Source organism: Passer domesticus, chromosome 16 (genome assembly GCF_036417665.1).
Source record: "Passer domesticus isolate bPasDom1 chromosome 16, bPasDom1.hap1, whole genome shotgun sequence".
Taxonomy (NCBI): domain Eukaryota; kingdom Metazoa; phylum Chordata; class Aves; order Passeriformes; family Passeridae; genus Passer; species Passer domesticus.
The window spans coordinates 14,490,010-14,509,382 of record NC_087489.1 but is presented as its reverse complement, the minus strand read 5'-3'; the positions used below and the strand labels follow the sequence as shown (position 1 = coordinate 14,509,382).

General features: G+C 52.5%; 2 protein-coding genes across 3 annotated transcripts in view; one reads left to right on the top strand and one right to left on the bottom strand.

Moving 5' to 3' along the window:
* The window catches only part of PTPN1 (protein tyrosine phosphatase non-receptor type 1), a 32,094-nt gene extending 25,417 nt beyond the window's left edge, over positions 1-6,677 (top strand). Inside the window, exons 5-9 of the mRNA XM_064391154.1 lie at positions 824-961; positions 1,414-1,623; positions 2,035-2,196; positions 2,802-3,034; positions 3,529-6,677. Coding sequence (XP_064247224.1) covers positions 824-961; positions 1,414-1,623; positions 2,035-2,196; positions 2,802-3,034; positions 3,529-3,733 — 948 coding nt within the window. The 3' untranslated portion in view covers positions 3,734-6,677. The remainder of the gene's footprint in view (positions 1-823; positions 962-1,413; positions 1,624-2,034; positions 2,197-2,801; positions 3,035-3,528) is intronic.
* Positions 6,678-7,151: 474 nt separating this feature from the next.
* Positions 7,152-19,373, bottom strand: part of RIPOR3 (RIPOR family member 3) — a 40,234-nt gene continuing 28,012 nt past the window's right edge. For both annotated transcript variants that reach the window (XM_064391152.1, XM_064391153.1), the window contains 11 exons: positions 14,896-15,025; positions 13,972-14,547; positions 12,848-12,984; positions 12,491-12,623; positions 11,929-12,037; positions 11,373-11,537; positions 11,068-11,226; positions 10,102-10,301; positions 9,725-9,808; positions 8,882-8,972; positions 7,152-8,108 (listed from right to left, as the gene is read on the bottom strand). In XM_064391152.1, coding sequence (XP_064247222.1) covers positions 8,011-8,108; positions 8,882-8,972; positions 9,725-9,808; positions 10,102-10,301; positions 11,068-11,226; positions 11,373-11,537; positions 11,929-12,037; positions 12,491-12,623; positions 12,848-12,984; positions 13,972-14,547; positions 14,896-15,025 — 1,882 coding nt within the window. In that variant the 3' untranslated portion in view covers positions 7,152-8,010. The remainder of the gene's footprint in view (positions 8,109-8,881; positions 8,973-9,724; positions 9,809-10,101; positions 10,302-11,067; positions 11,227-11,372; positions 11,538-11,928; positions 12,038-12,490; positions 12,624-12,847; positions 12,985-13,971; positions 14,548-14,895; positions 15,026-19,373) is intronic.

Below are 19,373 nucleotides of genomic sequence, written 5' to 3'. Positions count from 1 at the left end.
ATGTGGTAACCAAATTTTTCAATAGTTTCTTCCTTTCCAACCGTTCCTGCTCCCTCTCTGCACTGCTCTAGTTTTGAACAAAACAAAGGACTGTGATCCCTTAGGGCAGTGCTTACACTCCTCAGCAAACAGCAGTGGGAGACTTAGAGTGCAGCACAACAAAATATCATTTGCAGACACATTTGTGGAGAAATTAGACACAAAGGCAATTGCTATAACTTTTACAAATCCAGACAAAAAGTGCAGAGAATTATAACTGCATTGTGCACCCTGATAAACAAGAGGATGTATTTCCAAAATAAACTAAAATTAGTTTGAGCAAAACCACTGTTAGTCTACCTGTGAGGAAAATGCTGAAGGGGTTTTCTGTTTATTACAATGCTGTCCAAAATCTTCTTAGTCTTGAGCCTGCTGCTGGTTTAGCATCGTTCTTCCACTCTTGGTTTGGCCACATTGTTTGTCCTTTGAAAAGAGAGGCCTGAGCCACGTGCAGAGCCTGGAGAGGGGAGGGTGACCCCATCCCAGGGCAGAGGGTGGCTCAGGGGCAGCAGGAGGGGCCGGTTCTCCCAGGCACAGGATCCCCACATTTCAGTCTCAGCACTTTGGGTGCAGAATTTCCTTTTTGTGCTGCTGATGAGTGTTTTAGTTCCAGGTTTTTCCTGCACACTTGAAAATGTGCTGCTTTCCTATTTGGCTGGCTCATTAGAGTCCCTGGCATGCAGCAGTCCCTGCAGAGCTCATCTCTCTGGGAGACCTTCAGAAGAAAATTGCAGTTCTGTCAGGAGTGGGTAATGACATTTATGTGTCTCCTGCTTGGTTTTAGGTAAAGTGTGCACAGTACTGGCCACAGAAGGAAGAGAAAGAAATGTTTTTTGAAGATACAAACTTGAAACTAACATTGATATCTGAAGATATCAAATCCTACTACACAGTACGACAGCTGGAGTTGGAAAACCTGACCGTGAGTACCGGGTCTCACCCAGTCCCTGTTCTCCTTGGGGTGAAATTCACCTCCTCACCAGCAAGGGCTTGAAATTGGTGGTGATGAATTGACCTGGATTTGATGATCCTGCATGAGATGTTGTGGAAATGAAACTCCTGGGTATTTATGAGATGTTCCTGGGGACCCTCCAGGCAGTTTAATGTCTCAGCCATACCCAGAGTCTCACAAGCTTTTGAACTGCACTGGAATGACTAAACTCAAAATAAGTAAATTTACTTACCCAATTCCCTTTGCTCCCAGTGGGGACCTTCACAACAAGAGACCGTTACTTGTAATTAGTTTCTTGGCTGTGCAGCTACGAAAGCTCCCTCAGGCTGGTGAAACTTTGCCCTCAGAATTCAGTCAGCTGCTCCCAGCCCTTCTGACCGGTGTACCCACACTAAAAGAGCTCCCAAACCCTGTTTCTGCAGACCCAGGAAACTCGGGAGATTCTGCACTTTCACTACACCACCTGGCCCGACTTTGGCGTCCCGGAGTCGCCGGCGTCGTTCCTGAATTTCCTGTTCAAGGTGCGGGAGTCGGGCTCGCTGAGCCCCGGGCACGGCCCCGTCGTGGTGCACTGCAGCGCTGGCATCGGCAGGTCGGGCACCTTCTGCCTGGTGGACACCTGCCTGCTGCTGGTAAGGGCCATGCTGCAGGGCACCTGCCCTGGGCAGCGCGGGGGTGGCCGTGGAGAGCCGGGGCAGCGGCTGGGGAGGGTTCCTGTGCTCTGCCCCTGTTCTACTCTGCTCTTCTGGGAGTAATTCCAAGGCAGGTCTGGTTCCTAAGTGGCCATTTTGAGTCTGGCAAGGGAAGTCTCCAGTTTTCAGAGTGATTCATGAAGACAGGCTTTGCCTTCAGGGAAAGCAGCATATTTGAGGCTCAGTATTTTCCCCTCACTGTTTTTGGAGACCCAGTAATGAGCTGCTGATACCAGTTGTGTGTGTTTGTTCTTTCTGTACTGTGGAGGGTGGTATGAAGGCCCTACCACAAAATGAGTCACTGTAGTGAACCTCACCAGAGCAGAAAACGTTTCACATTTTTGTCTGCAGATGGACAAACGGAAAGATCCTTCTTCCGTGGACGTCAAGCAGGTTCTCCTGGAAATGAGGAAGTACAGGATGGGGCTCATCCAGACTGCAGACCAGCTCCGCTTCTCCTACCTAGCTGTTATTGAAGGGGCAAAATTCATCATGGGAGATGCTTCAGTGCAAGTGAGTGCTCCTGGCAGCTCCAGAGAGCTGCAGCAAGTGGGTGGGAGGAACAGGATGGAAAGAAGCCTCAAATTTGGTGCTTGCTTCAGCTTCAGTACATGTTCATATTATGGAGTTTTTAGGTACAATCATTACAATCTGTCACAACCTAAAGCGCTGTATTTTATTTATTTCCAAAAGTACCTGTTATGTAGCAGGTGCCTCCTGTGCCTTCCTGCACAGTGACTGGGGTGGAGCTGCTGCATCAGCCTCCCCTGGAATTTCAGACAGTACAAGTTCTCTAATATGCCTGAAGTTTAAGTGTCATGATTAAATTCATCAGGGTTTTTTATGGTAAGTAGAACTCTAACAAAATAGATTTTATTTTTTGCCTAAGTTTTTTAGAAGCAGATTAGAATTTCTTACATATATGGCCAATATGTTTTGTATAGTGGATGCAGCTTGGGCTTGGAGTTCTTGTGCCTGATTTTTCTGGTTTTTTTCAATGCAAATGAAGAACCACTGTAAGAATTAAATGATGGGGTATAAAGATTCTGCCATGGTAAAGTTTAAAGTCAGAGCAGCTTGAAAGAGAAAAGCTTAACATGGTTTGTCCTTCCCTGAAGGAGCAGTGGAAGGAGCTCTCCAACGAAGACCTGGAGCCACCCCCTGAACACACCCCCCCGCCTCCCAGGCCCCCGAAGAGAACCTCAGAGCTGCACAACGGGAGGATGCACGAGCCCCCGGAGCTCTTGGCCAAGCCCCAGGCAGTGGAGGAGGAGATCAGGAGCTCAGTCAGCAGCGTGGAGGAGGCGGCTCCGGACGGCAGGGCCCGGGCAGCTGGCCCCGGCACAGACAGGTAAAGCACTCCCTGCCTGGCAGCTGGGCTCTGCAGAGCCACAGGCAGGGGCTGGCACAGGGCAGGAGGGGCTCACTTCCACCTTGAGGTGCTCTTTGGGAGTTAGGGCTGAATGGGCAGCCACGTTCCATCCCTTTCTGGGCAGGTGCTCGAGTTTAGAACTTTGGTGTTCACCAGCTGTGGGTGTGGGCTGGCTTTGTTCACTGCCTGTCTTGGTACAGATTTGTGATGAGCAGTGAAAGCAGGTGGTGGTTAAAGCTTGTTCTTTAAAGGGCACAGAATCCTCCCAAGCTCTTCCTAAACCTCTGTTGAGCAGCCAGATGTGTCCTGACTGTAGACAGGCTGAGCTTTGGTGGCTGCTGCAGCTCCAAGAGCTTTCCAGCTCTGGTGTTCCCTGCCCTTGGAGCACCTGCATGGCTTCTCTCCTCCACGGCCAGCCCAGCATGGAATATTGGTTCCCACCCAGCCCTGAGTGTCCCTCCCTCTGTCCCCAGCACTAGTCACGACACTGAACCCCGGAGGAGAACTGTTGGGGAGAACCCGCGGCTCTCGCCCTGCAAGGAGGAGTCGGTGAAGGAGAACGCGGAGGAGGAGGATGAGAACGTGGTGGCCACTTGGAAGCCCTTCCTCGTGAATATCTGCATGTTCACGTTCCTCACGGCGGGAGCTTACCTCTGCTACAGGGTGTGTTTCCACTGACCGTGGGCGGGCGCGGGAGCGCCGCTCCGGCCGGCGCGGCTCCGCGGGCCCGAGGCAGGGCAGCCTTGGCTCACAGCAGGTAGATGTAGGGGAAAGGCCAGAACTTCGGGTAGGGCTTCATGAGAGAATTGATGCACTAGGGTTTTATCCAGCCCTGTGGTCCCAAGAACATAATATTGTAATCTCAGGGCCTTGAAATATTCAGGAGTAAGCAGAGAAAATGCCAAATAGTCTGTTTTCCTTTTTTGTTTTTTTTTTTTTTTAACTAAATAATAGAATTACAACACATTGTTGTTTTTAGCCTTTTTTAAAAAGCCAGTTCATTTTCTTTTGTTTCAGAAAAACTAGGCACAAGTGAAACTTGCTTGTACTCTCCAAGTGTTGTAACCAAATACATGACTTACATTGACAAGTTCCCAAAAAAAGAAAAAGAAACCCACATACCTGAAGAATGTAAACTTGTGGAAGGGGAGGTGTGTTTGTGGTTGGTTTTTGGTTTGTTTTTTGTCTTTTTTTTAAATTTGCTTCATCTTTAAAGACTGAGTTGTGGGCAGTGCCTGTGGTATTGATATATTTAATCTTGGCATAATTGTTCTTAAAGAGCTGATTGTTTTACTTGTGTTGATAGAACCAGGCTTCTGCATTTGCTCAGGGTATCCCAACACGTCCAGCTCTTTGATTTTTTTCTTTTTTTTTCTTTACTAAGTGTATCTCCTCATTGACTTTTGTTGCACTCTACTTGCACATATGCCTCTTTACATTGCACCATCCTTTCTAAAGCTGTTTTTACTTTTATATTCTGGGTTGGGAGAGGTCGAGGGGAGGGAAAGAAACAGGAAAGGGAAATTCAACCAAACCATGTCCACCAGCAGTGGGGCCATGCCCGTGGCCCGTGGAAGGACCAGTCCTTAAACCTCAGCATTTGGAATGTAAAGTGCAGTTTCACTCTGCAGCTGCTCCCTCCGGCCCAGCGTGGGGCTCTGAGCAGGGGAGAGCCAGAGCACTCCCTGCTGGGAGCTTGCCTGGCCAGGAGCAGGCCAGCAGGAGCCGTGCTGGGCTCGGAGCAGCCCTCGGCTATGATGGCAGTGCTGGTGTGCCCTGCTTTGCTGGAGGCAGAGATCCAGCCCTGGCTCTGGCAGCCACGGCTCAGCCCTGGGCTCCCGCAGCAGCCGGGGCTGAAGTGCTGCTGGGGAGGCTTGGGAGTGTGGGGAGGACTGGCACTGGAAGGCAGCATTGCACCAAGCAGCCAGTGCTGGTCCTCGGGGTAATACCAAATTACTGGTATATATATAATATACCAAATTGTGAATCCTTTCAACAATAACAGCAAAGATTTCTTTGCTCGTGTCGTGGTGCAGAGGACGGGAGCAAAGTCACTCCTGGGAGCTGTAGTGATTGAACTGCCCCGTGACAGCTGATCTGCAGCAGTGTTACTGATTTGTTTTATTTCTAAAGTCTTTCTAGATTGATAGCACTTAACCACCCTCAGTGCAGCCCTCGCTGTGGAGGAGCCCAGGGGAGCCCCTCCACTCCGTATTTATTTTTGCCAAGCTGGCTGTAGGTGTAGCTCTTCCTTCAGTGGGTGAGTAGGTGAAGGGGTGGGTGGGGGTGGGAGTTACTTCTGTGTTTTGTTAAGCTTGCATCAAGGGCTTTTCAAGAGTTCAATAATAAATCCTCAGGTAGTACTGGGAATCAATCCTTTACCTGTGAGACTGTTGGTCAGACCAGTACTTGAAAGGAGGAATGTTGTAATCAGTCAATATTTAGTTATATTATTGGAAACAGGAAAAATGAGTATAGAAAAATGGTAATATATAATGGCTCATCTGTGTATTTAAGATACATTCTGTGATTGCTTTGTCCCCACTGTTCTCTGCAGCGTGGGCAGGACCCTGCCCTGAGGCACCATTTGTACCCCTTGTATTAAAGTGCATGTGAAGTCTGGTGTCCCAATGAAACACCACGTGCTTGAAAGGTGACAGAAATATATTCCTGCTTCCTGATGTGCCCAAATGATATTTGCATGACCTGATCCTTAGTGGCTGTGGTTCAGAGGGTGTTGCTGAGTGTCTGTTCAGCACTGGACCGATTGGTGTTTATCAGAGCCCATGTACTCGCCTAATCCTTGGCATGACTTCCCGTGGGATCCCGTGTGCTCCGTGTGCCCGGTGCTAGCATGTTCCTTTCAGCTGAGTGAGTGTAGTACAGACATTCCAGAGAGCTCAGGCAGCCCTTCCACACCTCCCTGGCCCTGGGACACCTGGGGAAGGAAACACACCCAGCCCACCTCGGGCCACCTTCCCAAGAGGGAATATTTTAAATCCTGGGTATGGCAGGAAAAGAAAGGATCCTTCCTTTGAATACAGAGTTATTCAGCGGCAAACGATTCTGCCCAAAGTTCCTGCAGATGACAGAAGAGCTTTGAGCATCCTCTGGGTGCCTGTTCCTTTCCTGTGCTCCAGGCCCAGCTCTGAGCCTGTGTGGGGCACAGTGAGGTGCCAGAGCCCAGGGAGGTGTGGGCAGGGCTGGCAGTGCTGAGCTGTGCCCATTTTGTTTGCTGTCCTGTACTGTCTGTGGTAGTTGGGGGGTGTATATACCGTAGCACAGTGGGGTGTTGGGTAACCTGTTCTTGGAAATGGACAAACATCCATGTTAGACTCGTTAGAAAGTTAGTGAGCTGCTCTGCTATCTGCCTTAAGCAAATATTTACTCATCAGGTCTTTCTTTTTTACAGATTGCCATAGAATAAACTTTTATAAAAAAATGTAAAAACTCAACAAAAAAGCTGAATGTTTTGGTATAATACAGTTTCAGGTATCTTGTCTTTTGTGTAAGCCGCTGCTGGGCCTCCCAGGTTAGAGTACAACTGTACAGTTTTTCAATCTCCCATACAAGTTTTCAGTTCTCATTTTAGTTGTAACAATAAAACTCTTTTTTTAAAGAACTCACTTGAATGTGTTATTGCTTCTGGGCTGGAGCCACAGGATCCTGCTTGGCCCACATGCACATGAAGGTTGGGGGGTGGGTTTGGAGAGTAAAGAGATTTAAATGTTGCTGTAAGAACCTCCTGGAGGCAGAGCTCCAGTAAAAGAGTAGAGGATCCCCATCTCTCCTGCCACCTGCATTTCCCTCCTCTGGTCTTTCACATTGAACAGTTACATTTTAAGGGTAAGAAGTGCAGGAACTCAAGCACGCTGCTTGGTTTCTGCAGGAGCTGATGCTGACCCTGTTTGCAGCTGCAGCCTGCACATCCTGATGTTTGAATTCCAGTACTTACCTTTGGTTTATATTTTTAGGGAAACCTACAAATGGAGAGAGAGTTTAGCAAAGTGGAGCAGGCAGGGCAGATCAGGGCCCTGTTATTTGGGGGTTTAGTGCCTCTTACCTGTCCCCAGGGCTGCAAGCACAGCAGTAGGAAACACTCCCAGGAACTTGTCTCAAATGGTTTATTAGAACTTTAGAAAACAGTATGAAATCCAACAAATAAATACCAAATAGAAAAGTTTTATGTGTATATATATATATATATATATATATATATATATATATATAAAAATCTGTACACACAATCCCACCCCCTTTCAAGTATTGCACCTGAAGCCAGGCTGCTCCCCATGGGCACCCTGCCTGCCAGGGCTGGGGGATGAGGAGGAGAAGTCTTGCTCTATGACTAAACCCAGAATTTTATAAAAACAAACCTGTCCCTCCTCACTCAGAGCTGCACAAGGCAGCTGAGCACACACTGACAGAGCCTGGCCCTGCTGGGCCTGGCTGAGCTGCAGCAATTGCAAAGGGACTTAGGCAGTAGCAGGTTCTCCTTCTGCAGCTGAATGGCCCAAGCAAAGGAAACCACCCAGCAGTGCTGCTGGATTTGTTCTACTGACAGGGCAGTTGGTCTGGGAGAGTGGTCATTTCTCTCCTTGGAGAATGCCAAATTCATAAAGCACTTCCTGGGAAAACTGATCATACTGGACAGAGTTGGAGCAGGGCAGCTAATCCCTGCAAGATGGAGATTCAACTCCAGTTAAGACCTGGATCCACATTCTGAGAGATCTCAGTTTTGATCTGTCCAGCACTTAGTATTTCATCATGTGCTGAGAGACAGAAAATACATTCCAGGCTGCATCATGGAGATGACAAACTGTTCCCTTTGGAAATAAACCTGTCCTGGGGCAGGAGAAAGCAGGGACAGGACAGGAGGAAACCAGGCAAAACCAAACCCTCAGGGACCCGTGTGGCTGTGAGGACAACGGGATCCAGCTCCTCACATCCCACTGCTAAAACACTGTGATTTCAATCTCGGCCTCCTGAGCTGTTTCCCTCAGCTCACAGCAGATCCTGTCCATCTTCTCAAAGGCTTGTCGGCCCCGTTCCCCTGTGGAGAGAGAGAACAGCCCCTGTGAGGGACAGGCAGAGCACCCCGAGCAACCTGGTCCCCTGTGACACTCCTGCCACAGCCCTGCTGGGAAGGAAGGACTCAAGGGTGACAAACACATCCCTCAGGGAAACTTTCCAAAACCTGCTGGAAGCCACCATGGAAAATCAGGCCTCCTGCAATGATTTCCATGAGTAACAGTTTGGAGCATCACAGCTGGAAAACTCTCATGTGGGCCTGAGTGTTCTGTGGGACAGGGCTGGGGATGCCCAGAGCTAAGCCTGGCCCAAAGTGGGGTCTGGAAGAACAGAGCAGGGAAGTGGCTGGCTGCTGCACGACCTGGCCATGCTCTGGCAGCACTCCAGCTGTTGAGCCCCCAGGAGCAGCACAAACGCTGGGCAGGAGGAGATGGGGAGCACTGACATTTCATCAGGTCCCCTCCACTGTCAGTCACTTGTCACTTGGATTCCAGTGAAGTAACGGGTAATGAACCACCATAAACTGTCAGTGCTTATCTACAACCTTTTCAAAAGGTTCAGTGGTTCCTAAAGCACTTAATCCTTCAGGATCTCCTTGGTCTGGTTCTATAAACTTCATCAGGGGCCCTTGGCTGTTATGTGTGATGTAAAGTTTATATTCATGGTATGAAACAGCTGTTCATGGAATATTTCTGTTGTCCTGGATGTGTTCAGGCTGAACTTGAGGCCCCTCCTCGTCCTGCACTGTTTCACATCCCTCTTTCAGACCATTTCAAAGCTGTACAAAAGCCTTACCAAAGGACAGTGTGGTTTCCCTGGCTGCATTCCTGACTTCCTCTGTTTCAGACTGGCACAGGTGGGCAACCTGCTCAATGCTCTCCACAGCCTGTTGGAAAAAAGAAGAAATTGCCTAAGCAGCTTTTCAGCAGTTTGGTGGGCATTTTCTACAAAGCAAACACAGACACAAACTCCCATCTCCCGTGACATCCAAATTCCACCAGGACCTTTCTCTTCCCCAGCATGCTGGGCTGCAGTTACATTTCCTGATACGATCTCACCTCTGTTCCCTTCCCTCCCCTTTAGGGATCAGAAAGTGTAAAAGTTCCAGGGTACAGGTCACGGCTGTGGGAACATTAGATAGTGCCACCCAACGAGGACCTTCACTGAAAGGGTTAATCCCAGCTGTGCTTTGCAAATCGACTTTAAGGCCCTGATTTGCTGTTTCGAGTACCTGTTTGCAGACATTGGCTCCCTGTTTGTGTGCAAACCTATTACAGCTTGGGGCTCCTGGGAAGGTTTAAATCTGTGCTGTTTCTTATAATAGCAACGCAAATATTACTTTTGTCTTCTGACTTTAGTCAGCTATTGTCAAAAATATCCCCTGGTTTAACTTCAGATTTTTACAGTGAAATGTTTAGAACTGTCTGCTGCAGAAACGCTGCTGGTGTGTCCTGGTGCTGGATGTCCCGGTGAGACTCTGTCCTGCAGCACAGCATCCCAGGAGATCACACACCCTCCCGGGCTGTGCCTGGCAGGGCAGACCCGCCCGAGCCCCCAGCTGCCTCTGCTGCTGCCCGGGAACAACGGCACTCCTCGTTCGGAGCCCCGGCTGCAGCCACCCCTCGGGCCCGGGCTCACCCTGAGGTTCTTCAGAGCCAGGCACGCCGCCTGCTGCAGCCTCGCCTCACGGCCGGACAGAGCATCGCTGTAGAACAGCACGGCCTGCAGCAGGACGGCAGAATAAAACAGAGTCAGTGCAACACCCGATCCAAGCGACGGGAGAGGGGTTATCCCCGGAATGAGCCACGGCAGCGAGCAGCGGAGCTCCGCGGCCTCAGGGGCTCGGCCCCGGCTGGAGCTCGGCCGGGAAAGCGGCGCGGGCCCCGGGCAGCTCCCCGCCGTCCCCACCACCCCCCGGTGTCCCCAAAGCCCTCGCTGTCCCCACCACCCCCCGATGTCCCCAAAGTCCTCGCTGTCCCCCCCGCTCCCCGCATTGCCGGTGTCCCGGCTCTCACCCGGGCCCGCAGGCCGCCGCCGCCCGCCCGGGCCAGGCAGGCCGTGGCCGCTCGGCCCACGCGGTGGTTCTCGTCCAGCTGCAGCAGCCCCAGCAGCCGCAGCGTCCGCGGCAGCGGCTGCAGCCGGCTCAGCCTCTTCCCCTTCAGCCTCTTCAGCGCCTTCAGCCTGCCGGGGCACTGCAGCTCCTCGATCAGCATCACTGCCGGGAGAGCGGGGAGAGCGGCCTCACTCACCGGGGACCGCCTCCGAGAGGGCACGGACCGGCCAGAGCGGGGCAAAATCCCGGCCAGAGCGGGGACACACAGACACAGAGCCGGCCGGAGCGGGGACACACAGACAGCCCCGTGCCCACCCTGCCTTCTCCTGCCGCTGGCACTGTCCCGTGCCCAGCAGGGACAGCAGGGCAGTGCCCAGGCTCGCAGCCCCCTCCACACGAGTCCTCTGCATCAGCACAAGCCTGAGGATGCAGCCAACAGCAGCACTATGTTTAAATCATTCCTTCCTAGTGCAGAGAAAGTTTTGGAGCACGTTCACATGCTGGACAAGATGCCAGTGAGGCACTGGCCACCTCAGGCTACACAGTGCAGGTCAGTAATCTGCAATTTTATTGTTCTGTGTCCAAGTCCAGCTACAGCAGTGAACCCGAGCCCCAGACTGTGCTCAGTCCTTGGATCCAGCTGGGGCTGCTCCTGACTCTGTGTCTGCTTCAGCTCTGGAATATCCCAGAACCTATTTTCAGGGCGCTTGAGATAAGCCCATCCTTCACAGGGGTTTGTGTGCACATGCTCAGATATGGGAGTCAAGCACGCTTTTCCTGTTCTGATTAAAACTACACGGTCATAAGGGGAATGAAAATGGAAACAAGCTGTCAGGGCAAGGGCTGGGCTGTTTCCTCTCTGGAGCTGTATCTGCAGCAGGAGCCTGGAGAGCACTGCCCTGCAGGAGGAGCCAGGCCCTGCCTTTACCTTCTTTAGCCAGCTTTGCCAGGTGTTTCTCCAGGCTGCCAATGCGGTGTCTCTCCAGGTACCGAAAAAACTGGAACAGAGTAACGGGCTCCGTCTGGAAATGGGAGCAGGGGAGCAGCCCATCGCAGGTGAGGATCTGCTCCAGCAGCCTCTGCAGCACTGCAGGGAGCAGGACACACAGAACAGCAGGTTGGTTACGTGGGGGCTGCTGAGGGCAAGCAGCTTTGGGGTTTTAAATGCACAAGGACAGTTCTCAGCACTGCACTGCACTGCAATGAGGCAGCAGGGCCTGGTGCTCAGGGTACCTGTCTCCAGGTGGCTGGGGTACTTCTCCTTCACCTTCAGCATCATGGTGTATTTCAGAGCATGACGGAACCTTTCTGCTGAGGTCACCAAGATGCTGCTGCCCGGCTCTGCAAGATCACTCCAGATTTTCAGATATTGCTTCTTCTTTTTAGTCTTCTGAATAACTGAAACCCAACGTTTTAAAAAGTCAGCGAGCTCCAGCAGATTTGGGATTTACATGAGAAATTCAGCAGCAGATGGCCGATCTGGACATGGGGCAGCACTAACTTGTACTTGTATTAGAGATGGTTTTGTTAAAAATTAGACATCCCTGTTTAAAACATAACAGTTCAGCTACTCTTTTCTCTGAGACCAAATTCTGCAAATTTTTTCCTTCTGTGTAGAAGAAAAAAATAAACCAAAGAACGGCCCCTGGTTTAACGATGAGCTGGTTTAATGGTGTCAGTGTTTGCAAGGAATTCAGAATGAAAGCCCTGGCTCTGGGTGGGATCAAGCAGGCACCTCACGGGGGCAGCTCTCCCATCTCTGCGTGCCTTGGGGAAGGCAGGTACTCACTTTTCTCAACAGACAGATCCAGGACATCCCCCAGGACTCGTGTCTGCTCTGACACTTCTTCCAAAATGCTCTCCTGGACCACCTGGGCTACGTTTGGTGTCCTCAGTTTCTGAAATGCAACAGACAGGACTCAGGGGCTGAAACAAGGGCAGGATCAAGCTCCAGATAAATGAGGATTTATTTCTCAGAATCCAACTCTTAAGACAAGTGAGAAACCCCCAGCTGCTCTCAGAAGCCCCTTGCCCAGCAGACACCTGCTCGTTTGTAGCAGATTTTCATTCAGTAAAAATGGTCTAAGCCAAGCCAAGCCTGTGTGTTTGCAGCCTGCTTTGGGCACAGAGCTCTTGCCCAGAGCCTCAGCAAAACCCAGAGGCTGAGAAGAGGCACCAGAGGTTTGTGTGACACGTGTGTCAGTGTGGACACACGTGTACCCAGCATTAATGCACCCCACTTCCATTCTGAGTCTCTGTGCTGCTATCAAACAAACAAAACCCCAAATTCTCCTGTAACCAGCGTCAACAACGGCAGGCAGTGCCCTGGAAAGCCCCAGGCTGCTCTGTACCTGCAGGAGGGCTTTGCACAGCCTCAGGTGTGTGAGCAGCAGCACATCCAGGTTGTCGTCCCCAGTGGTCACATCCCGTGCCTCTGGCCTCGTGTCACAGCTCAGGGACTGGAGCACGCTGTCATTGCACGTGCTGAGATGTGGGGAAAGAGAGTTACAAATTTCACCACTGCACAGAACTGAACTGGACACTCAACAGGAGCTGAGCAGAAGCCAGCGTGTTCTTTAACTGCATGTGTAACCCTCTCTACACCATGGGCAGGCCTTTCTGTGCTGCATGTGACACCATGGCTGTTTCCAGCCAGTGAGGCAGCTGTGGGACCCCTTTGCCTGCCCCACAGCATGCAGAGCACATACCTGACACTGCCTGTCCTGATGCTCCCAAACAAGGACAGCTCGTCAGCACTGCAGTCATTGTTCAGGAAATCAAAGCTCTCCAGCACTGTCTCCACCATCAAACTCTCCATAGAAGAATGTTTGTGAAGTGTCTTCAGCTGTTGATGAAATGGAAGCAGAAATACTTTTATTTGTAGTTGGCCAGCCATTTCACAGTTGTTCTTTGCTGGTTTTGAAATCATTCCTAATAATAAATCACTTTGGTTTGCTGATTTCATTCTTATCACATCAGGGAAGTCTGCTCTTGGTGCAGCTCTCTGACCCCAAAATAATGTTGCTAGTTAAATTCAAAACATGTTTCAATATTTTAATCTCTGTGGATTCTTTATCTCCATGCCTGCCAAGGCTGAGAGCTGATATTTGCTGCATCCTCAGTCACTAACACAGTTTTCACCCATTCCTGTTCCTGAGCTCAAGGCAGCAGCCTTGGGAGGCTGTCACACCCCAGCACAGCACCCAAGAGCTTCCCACCAGCAGTGAATTTCATGGAGCCACCACCTTCACCCCCTCGGAAAGGCTGCTCTGAGGGCCTTGGTTTGGCTGTTAAATGCAGTTTTCCCCGGGTTTCACTGGAGCAGGAGGCCGGGGCAGTTTGTTACCATCAGTTCTTGCTGCAGCCTGGATCCCCAGCCCAGCACAGCCCCTGCCTGCTCCTCTGGGACCTTTCCCAGGGCAGGAGAGGAGCAGCCGGGAGGAGCGGGCTCTGCTCAGCCTGCGGTCACCCCGGGCTCGAACACACCCAAAGGTTCAGAGCCGGACAGACAGACAGCCCGAGGGCCGGACAGACAGACAGCCCGAGGGCCAAATACCAACCCGAGAGGCGGACGGACAGCAAGCACGAGAGGCGGACGGACGGACAGACAGCCCGAGGGCCAAATATCAACCCGAGAGGCGGACGGACAGACAGACAGACAGCCCGGGCTCTGCTCAGCCCGGAGCTCCCGCCGGAGCTGCCCCTGCTCCCCCGGTCCCCTCCAGCCGCCCGTGCCCGGCTCCGCAGCCCCGTGCCCGTTCCCCGTGTTTCCTATCCCGTTCCCCGTGCCCCCCGGTCTCGGGTGGCCGCAGAGCCCCGGGCAGCCCCGCACCTTCAGCCTGTCCCGCAGAGCCGACACCTGGCCCCGCAGCGCGTCCAGCGGCGCCCGGCCCCGCTCCGGCCGCTGCAGCAGCTCCAGCACGTCCCGCACGCTCCTGTCCAGCGGCCTCGCTCGCCCCTCGGCCCTGGGGTCGCTCCAGCTTCCCTGGCTGATGTTCTCCTGCTCTGCCAGGCGGCGGCTCCGGGCCTGGCTGAAGGAGTCCCTGCTGCCCTTGTGACGGGGGGCAAAGCTGGAGGGGCTCCTTGGGAACCCATCCCCGCATGGGGTCTTCTTCAGGATGTCCAGGGTGCTGTGGGCTGGCAGGGGATGCTGCAGCTCTTCTGCTCCGGTCTCTTGGATAATCACCAGCGGCAGCATCCTGTGGTCCAGGGCCGGGGTTGTGCTTCGGGATTCTGCCCCTTTCTGGTCCTCCGAGCTGAACGAGTCTCCCTCGCTGGTCTCCGCGGGGTTGTGGGGCTTGTTCCTCCCAGGGACATCGAAGTCACAGGCAGCCAAGTAGCTCAGGATGCTGGGGGGCTGGCCTTCCTCCCCGCCATGCCCCGGGCTCTGCCTCTGCTGCAGAACAGACTGCAAAGACATCCCCAGGTGAGCCTGCAAAGCCCAGCTCCCACCTGGGAGAGGGGACTGCTTCCCTGGCTCCCAGCAGGATCCCCACCACAGAACACTGCAGCAGACACCCCACCCCCACCGTCCCAGCTGCTGAGCAGTCTTGTTGAGGGCTTTTAAAATTGTTTTACAAAATCTCAAATAGAACTCAAAAGAACAGGGGTTAAAATAAAAATTTAATGAAGCCCCAGAATAAACTGCAAAGGTGCCAGAGTGCTGCTTTCACGTTTCTGGGTGTGCTCCTGGACAGCCTGATCCAGCCCAGAAGCCAAGGCCTGTGCTCTGCCCCTGCTCTGCCCAGGTACTCACCAGGTAATACCTCTCTCTGAAGCTGGGCGTGTTTGGGGGGGTCCAGTTGTACAGGGAGCTCTTCCTGCTGCCCACAGAAAACTTGGCAGTGCTTCCAGGTGACAGAAACAGGTTCTCTGTGTCAAAGGGGCTGCAGCAGAAAAGAAAGGCCCACATGAGCAGAGCACAGAGGTGTGGGGAGGATTTGAGCAGGGATGTTTAGTCAGCAACGCAGAATAAAATGAAACAGAAACTGCCTCTCTAGCCAGAATCTTTGATTGCTCCAGCAGAGAAAGACACAGGCTGTGGTTTGTACATGGATTTCTCAAGAGCCTTTAGACAGAAACCTGGGCCAGAGGCTCTGGAAGAGCAGCCCAGGAGGCCCAGAGGCAGGAGGAGAGCTCTGCCCTCCTGGCACCAGTGCTGGCCAAGAGTGGGCAGTGACAGCCACAAAACCATGGAGGAAGGAAACACAACACAGGCAATAAGGGAGAACTGCCAGCTTCCCTCCTGCAGAGCACACAGCACCTGGAAAAACCAATAAAAGCCCTCATTATCCTTCAGCCCTTAATAAGCCGTTCCTTTGGCTGGCAGAGGAGGCCTGTGCAGCGCACTTGGCAGGGATGAGCCAGTCACAGCCCCAGAGGAACCTGCCTGTGGTCTGCCAGCGTTTGTCAAGGGCTGCCCCAAAGCCTTCCTCATTGCCTACTCCATCTCAGCCATTGGTTTCTCAACTTCTTTCAAAGCAGTCTAAACAAACTCACATGAATGATCCCCTGGGATGCAGCTCAGCTCACCAGGAGACACCAAACACATTTCAAGTTGAGTAAAGCAAATTTGGGTTCTATAGGTGTTACTTTTTGTTGGCTACTGAGATGCATTGGGGCACCAAAAGAAAGTCTGTTTTCCTGCTAGAGTACTGGCATTTTTAAAAAATTAATTGTTTGCAACAAACCTGCAGCTTCAGTGATTGAATATAACACCCAAAGAGCAGGATAAAATCAGCTGAATTCAGCTGTACATTGCGGGAGATGCAAGAGATAACAAGGACTAATCAATTGCAGGGAAATGAATTTCTGCTGTCTAGCAAAAGTTGAAAGCAGAGTGCCAGCCCTCTGTGGCCCCTGCAGGGCACGGGGACAGTCCTGCAGAGCACCCTGCAGTCAGCACTCTGCTCCTGGGGGCTGCCCAGGCCAGGGCAGTGGCTGGAGCAGGCAGTGTCACCCAGCTGGGCTCCATCAGCCCGGCCTGGGAGCACAGCAACAGCCATCTGCACTGACTCAGGGCACAAATAAATCGGGTTCCTGACAGCAGGAGCCTCTTAGCCAAAGCCTGCTGTGTTTACTAATGCAAGCAAATGACTCCTACCCATGGCATTCTTAACAAAAGTCACAGGGATCCATTCCTCAGATTTTTCATTTTCAGCTTTTAATACTGTGATGCAGTAATGCAAAATGACACTTCTAGGAGAGGAACGTGAACAAACAAAATCTGCTTTGCCCCTGTGACAGCTCCTAAAAGCCTCCAGCAAAGTGCAGCTCTCCAGCTGGCTCCAGACAAGCAGGAGTGGCTGAGAGCAGAGGGGCCAGCAGGAATGGACTCTGCTCTGCAGCTTCTGGCACCTCTGGGCTCCCTGGGCACAATCCATCACCTCCCTCCCCATTGCCCAGCAAACAAACCCTCACTCGGGGACAGCTCCCTCTGTCCAGCCCTGTGGCACAGGCAGGGCCAGCAGGGATGTCCCTGGAGCAGAGCAGCCAGGCAGGGATGGCAGTGGCTCTCCCAGGCAGGCTGAGCCCTAGCCATGGCTGGGAGCTCTCATGCAGCACACTGCAAGCAGACTATTGTCCTTAACTGTCACTGGCTTTTCCTCAGTTTGTTTAGTCACTTCCTGAAATCATTGACATAAAACCTCTGCATAGGTAAGAGCTATGCAGGAATGTCGTTGTTTAACCTTAAATTGTGGAGCAAGTACTTTGATGGGGGTGGGGGTGGCTGTGGCTGAACTGAGAGAAATAGTGGCTCCACATTTCCTGTCCACAATTCCCAGCCAACATCCACATGCCTGCACAGGATTATCCAGCAACAGCTTTTTAGGACTGAAAAACTCTATTAAAAAAAAAAAAATCTCAAGTGACCCACGAGTCTGATCGTCTTTGCTGTCCCCATTCTGTGCCCCAACCACTCCCTCCTGCCCAGCCACTCCATGGATTCAACACCCCCAGCCCAGAAGTGTGGGTAGAATTCCCTGCCTGAATCCCACTGCTCAGCCAGGGAACCCAGGCTTACATTAACACCCCAAAAAGCCAATTCTAGTCAAGAGGACTGGACTCGCTGTTAATGATGAGACTTTTCCTTCCCCCACCAAGCCCTGGGAAAAATGCTGGAATTCAGCAGAGGTGGCTGCTGGCTCTCACCCACCCTGTCCAGCCTAACAAGAACCAGTCTCCAGATTATCCAGCTGGCTCAGCTCCAGCTGTGGGAGCAGAGATGCACCAGTGGGTCACTGCCTGAAGCTCCTGCAGGAGGAACTGCCCCTCCACCTAGGTCTGCCTCTGTAAGAGAGCACTGGCAGCAGGGATGCATCCCAAAATCAGAGCCAGACCTTCCTGCTCTCCTCTCCCTCCAGGTTTTGCCCCCTGCTCCAGGAGCCCTTGTGAGCCAGGCCAGCAGTGCCCAAAGCAGAGCCACCAGAGTGGATGGTGCCCCAGGGTCCCAGTGCAGGGCACCAGGGGAGCTCTGGAAGGAGAATACAGCTCTCTTTATCCTGCATGTGAGACCCAGAATTCAGACTGCTGTTTGGGTTGGCAAAAAACCCAAAGCCTTTTGCCAAACTGGCCAACAAAGCCCTTCTGCAACGGCCCAGGCTCATTCACACTCCTCATGGCACCATCTATAAAGGAGCTGAAGGCACTTTTGTCTGAGCCCAGACCAGGGGCCTATTTAAAGAAAATGTACATTTAGAAGCAGAAGAGAGATCTGCATTTGGATTTCTCACAAAGCAGGTCTAGACTGAAAAATTGCCTCTCAGGGAACTTCGGGTAAATCAGATGGATTTGTTTAGTTATTCCTAAATCAGAGGCAAAAGCAGCTGCTCTTATGAGTGCTCTATCTCTGGAAACAGAAACACCCCGAGTTATCAGCACACAGCTTCTCTCCTCTGTAAACAGCCCCAGCAAGCAGACTGCCAGAGAGGAGAGGCTCTGCCCAGAAGAGCTCTGGAGAATCCACTTGGGGGGACCCCAACACAGCCCCCAAGCTCAAACACAGCACAGAGCCAGGGCTCTGAGAGGATCCAGGGGGGATTAACTCCCAAACACAATGAGCCACCAGCAGCCTCTCCCAGCTCAGCTGCTGCCAGCTCCAGGGCTGTGGGATACTGCCCCAGACCCCAGGGCTGTGCTCTGCCAGCTCCAGGGCTGTGGGATGCTCTCCCAAATCCCAGGGATGTGCTCTCCCAGACCCCAGGGCCCTGGGATGCTCTCCCAGACCCCAGGGACATGCTCTGCCAGCACAGAATAGCCCAGAGCAGGAGGGGGCTCTCCTCACCCAGTTTCTCTAAGAACAGCTTGTGTGCATGGTTGATCCTGGAGCTCCTGACTGAGGGGACAGGAGGGAGCAGCTCCACAGAGTGAGTGAAGGACTCTGCCTGCCAGTGCCACTGCTGGGGCTCACAACAGAGCAGAGGGGATTTCCTCCAGATACAAACTCCATACTGTGGCCACTGGCACATCTCAGGAGCAAAAAGCATCTTACACAGGGGCAGGCAAACCTCTGCCAAGGTGAGCTTATTTCTTACTGACTTCAAGCAATTTATGCCTGAAAATCACTTCCAGGTGCTGTGGCTGGGCCACACTTTCAGCCCAGCTGCAGGTACAGGAACCACAGCACAAGGGACACTCACACATGGCAGTGCTTCAGCAAAGCTTTCCTGCCCAGCCATGGAGGCAGAGCTGTTTCTGATTTCCCTGGCAGAGCCTGCTCAGGGCACAGGGGCCTTTCAGGGAGCTCCTGGCACCAGGGGGGCTCAGAGGCTCTTTTCTGGGACAGCTCAGGCTGCAGAGGGACCAGGGCAGTGTCACTGAGGGGCTGCTGCAGTCCTGGACAAGAGCACGTGGAAACAGGTTAAAAAGCCTGGATTTGTTACAGATGGGTCTCTCTGTGTGAGACAACAGTGCCACAAAGCAGAAATAACAGAACTGCCTCCAAACCCTGTGCTGGGGAGTCTGGAGGGAGGAATAAGTGCCACTGCACCATCCATGACAGTGAGAATCTACTTTTAATAACAGCAGGAGTCCACTACGAAACTCAAATTACAGATTTAAAATGTAAAACAATTTAACGAGGTGCCAGGGCTGTGGTGACACCAAGGAAGAGCTGGGAGGTCCCAGGAGCAGCTGCTGTGCCCTGCCCAGGGCTGGCTGTGAGCGGGGCTGCTCGGGGACAGCAAGGGGACAGCAAGGGGACAGCAAGGGGACAGCAAGGGGACAGCAAGGGGA